At 38.1% G+C, this 1,905-nt stretch overlaps 1 protein-coding gene across 3 annotated transcripts; it reads right to left on the bottom strand.

Moving 5' to 3' along the window:
- Nucleotides 1-599: 599 nt before the first annotated feature.
- Nucleotides 600-1,663, bottom strand: LOC107496066 (nudix hydrolase 14, chloroplastic-like). Of its 3 annotated transcripts, none has more exons than XR_001593567.3 (4): nt 1,427-1,663; nt 905-990; nt 721-808; nt 600-653 (listed from the first exon to the last, which is right to left on the bottom strand). XR_001593567.3 is itself a non-coding variant. In XM_052260667.1 (4 exons), exons 1-3 carry the CDS (start codon nt 1,580-1,582, stop codon nt 753-755), a joined length of 315 nt encoding a protein of 104 aa, XP_052116627.1. In that variant the 5' UTR covers nt 1,583-1,663; the 3' UTR covers nt 600-653; nt 721-752. The 3 variants fall into 3 exon arrangements, 2 of the variants coding, with proteins under 2 accessions (XP_052116627.1, XP_052116608.1); XM_052260667.1 differs by having other exon boundaries at nt 895-997; XM_052260648.1 differs by having other exon boundaries at nt 905-997.
- Nucleotides 1,664-1,905: the final 242 nt, after the last annotated feature.

The raw sequence follows: 1,905 nt of genomic DNA, 5'->3' as shown, positions 1-1,905 counted from the left end.
CTACAAGAAAACACGTCTTTTGCCACGCTTTTAAAGCGTGGCAAAAATCTGAAAAAAGCGTGGCAATAGCTTTTCGCCACGCTTTTTGAGCTACCGCCACACTTTTGAAATGGTGACCTATCAAAGGGTGGCGGTTGCTCTATCGCCACGCTTTTTGCAGCCTATTGCCACGCTTTTTGTTTGCCACGCTTTTTTACAAACTGCCACTTGGAAAAGCGTGGCTGTAGGTGGAAAATATGGCCACGCTTTTAAAGCGTGGCTGTAGGTGGAGATACGGCCACGCTTTTAAAATGTGGCTGTAGGTGGAGATACGGCCGGTGGATATACGGCCACGCTTGCCACGCTTTTAAAGCGTGGCGATAGGTGGATATACGGCCACGCTTTTAAAGCGTGGTGATAGGTAGAGATACGGCCACGCTCCATAGCAAAATATACAGCCACGCTTTAAAAGCGTGGCGAAAGCCTTGTTAAATTAAAAAAAAATTCTTTTTGTTACTTGATCTTCATTGCTACATAATATAAATTTTCAATCCTTTTTTATTACCAAACCTACAAATATAGTATGCAATTTTTATTATAAGACAAATCAAACAATAATTAGTGAGATCAACCATGTCTTCAAGTTTGAACTTTATGCCAGTCTCCTCTTCAACCTGTCAGAGGCACAACTAAGCTATGAAGAGAATTGGAGAGAGAGAGAGAGAGAGAGAGAAGCCTCACGAACTGCAGTGCCAACGAAATCACCCTTGTCATCATCCAACATTCCAGTAGGCAATTCCAAAATAATTCTTCCAGTAGGAACCCTTGCCTGATAAATAAAAGATAATAAGCATAATATGGAACTCTAGTTAAAATGTTTGAAAAAAAACATAGTTCTCTTTGCAAGGATCCAACATCTAAGAACCTGTTCAGTAAGGACAGCATAAGTTTCACCATCTGATTCCAGAAGTATCAACACAGTCACAGCAGGTCCTCTTGCAAATACAATACCTGAAACCTAATCACGGTTTACTTTATTATATATAAAGAAAGAAATCAGCATCAGGTGCAAGTGCACAGAAATTACAAGCAAAAGAGAAATGATGGATGCCTGAGAACATAAGGTAAGAAGCAAAAGATCCTAATAGTTATGCATTTTAGATACCACATACTAGTTCATAGCCCCTTGCTAAAATTAACACAAGAAAATGGAAACATAGACTGGCTTATAAATGTCAGCTTTAAATTTGAGAAACCCAATGCACTTTCCAAACATGTCTACACCCTGTTTACACCAAAAAGAGTCCAACTAGTTTTGTTGATTTTGATTTGAGAACATGAATAAGACTAGAAGACTAACAGGTTAGTCAGTTACTTAAATTACCACTTAACAAGGCCTAATTATCAGAAATCATATCCACTTTTTAAACACTAATGATGCAATTACCTGAATTAGAACTTGTCTCAGAGCCAAGGTGCCATCAGCTAGAATCCCAATCTCACTTTGCAAGTTATGCAACCATTGCTTGAATAAAGAGGAATCAATAGCATTCCTACAATGGAAAACAACAAAAACCAAACCAAACCACCACAACTGAGACATGTTTTTTATATAGCATGATAACAAGAAGAAACTGTGTGCCTATCAATTCTCTTTTGCCATTACATCTCATGGGGACTTGTCAAAACCTAGCGTCTAATTGAACAAAACCTCCAATATCTAATTTTAGTAGCTGCCAAAACCTGCAGGGTGTGAAAGAGGAAGAAACGAATGCCTAAATCCATCTTTTAATATTGGTGAGAGCATGATCAATCAATTATTGGTGAGAGCATGGAAACAATAGACTGCAGTATTACACAAACTACACAATAAATTACATATGAGCTACAGTTTTCAAAGAAAAAAAGGGGCCAAGAAAAATATGA

Source organism: Arachis duranensis, chromosome 1 (genome assembly GCF_000817695.3).
Source record: "Arachis duranensis cultivar V14167 chromosome 1, aradu.V14167.gnm2.J7QH, whole genome shotgun sequence".
Lineage (NCBI taxonomy): Eukaryota > Viridiplantae > Streptophyta > Magnoliopsida > Fabales > Fabaceae > Arachis > Arachis duranensis.
The sequence above is the reverse complement of the archived record's forward strand: the minus strand, read 5'-3'. Positions and strand labels throughout refer to the sequence as shown.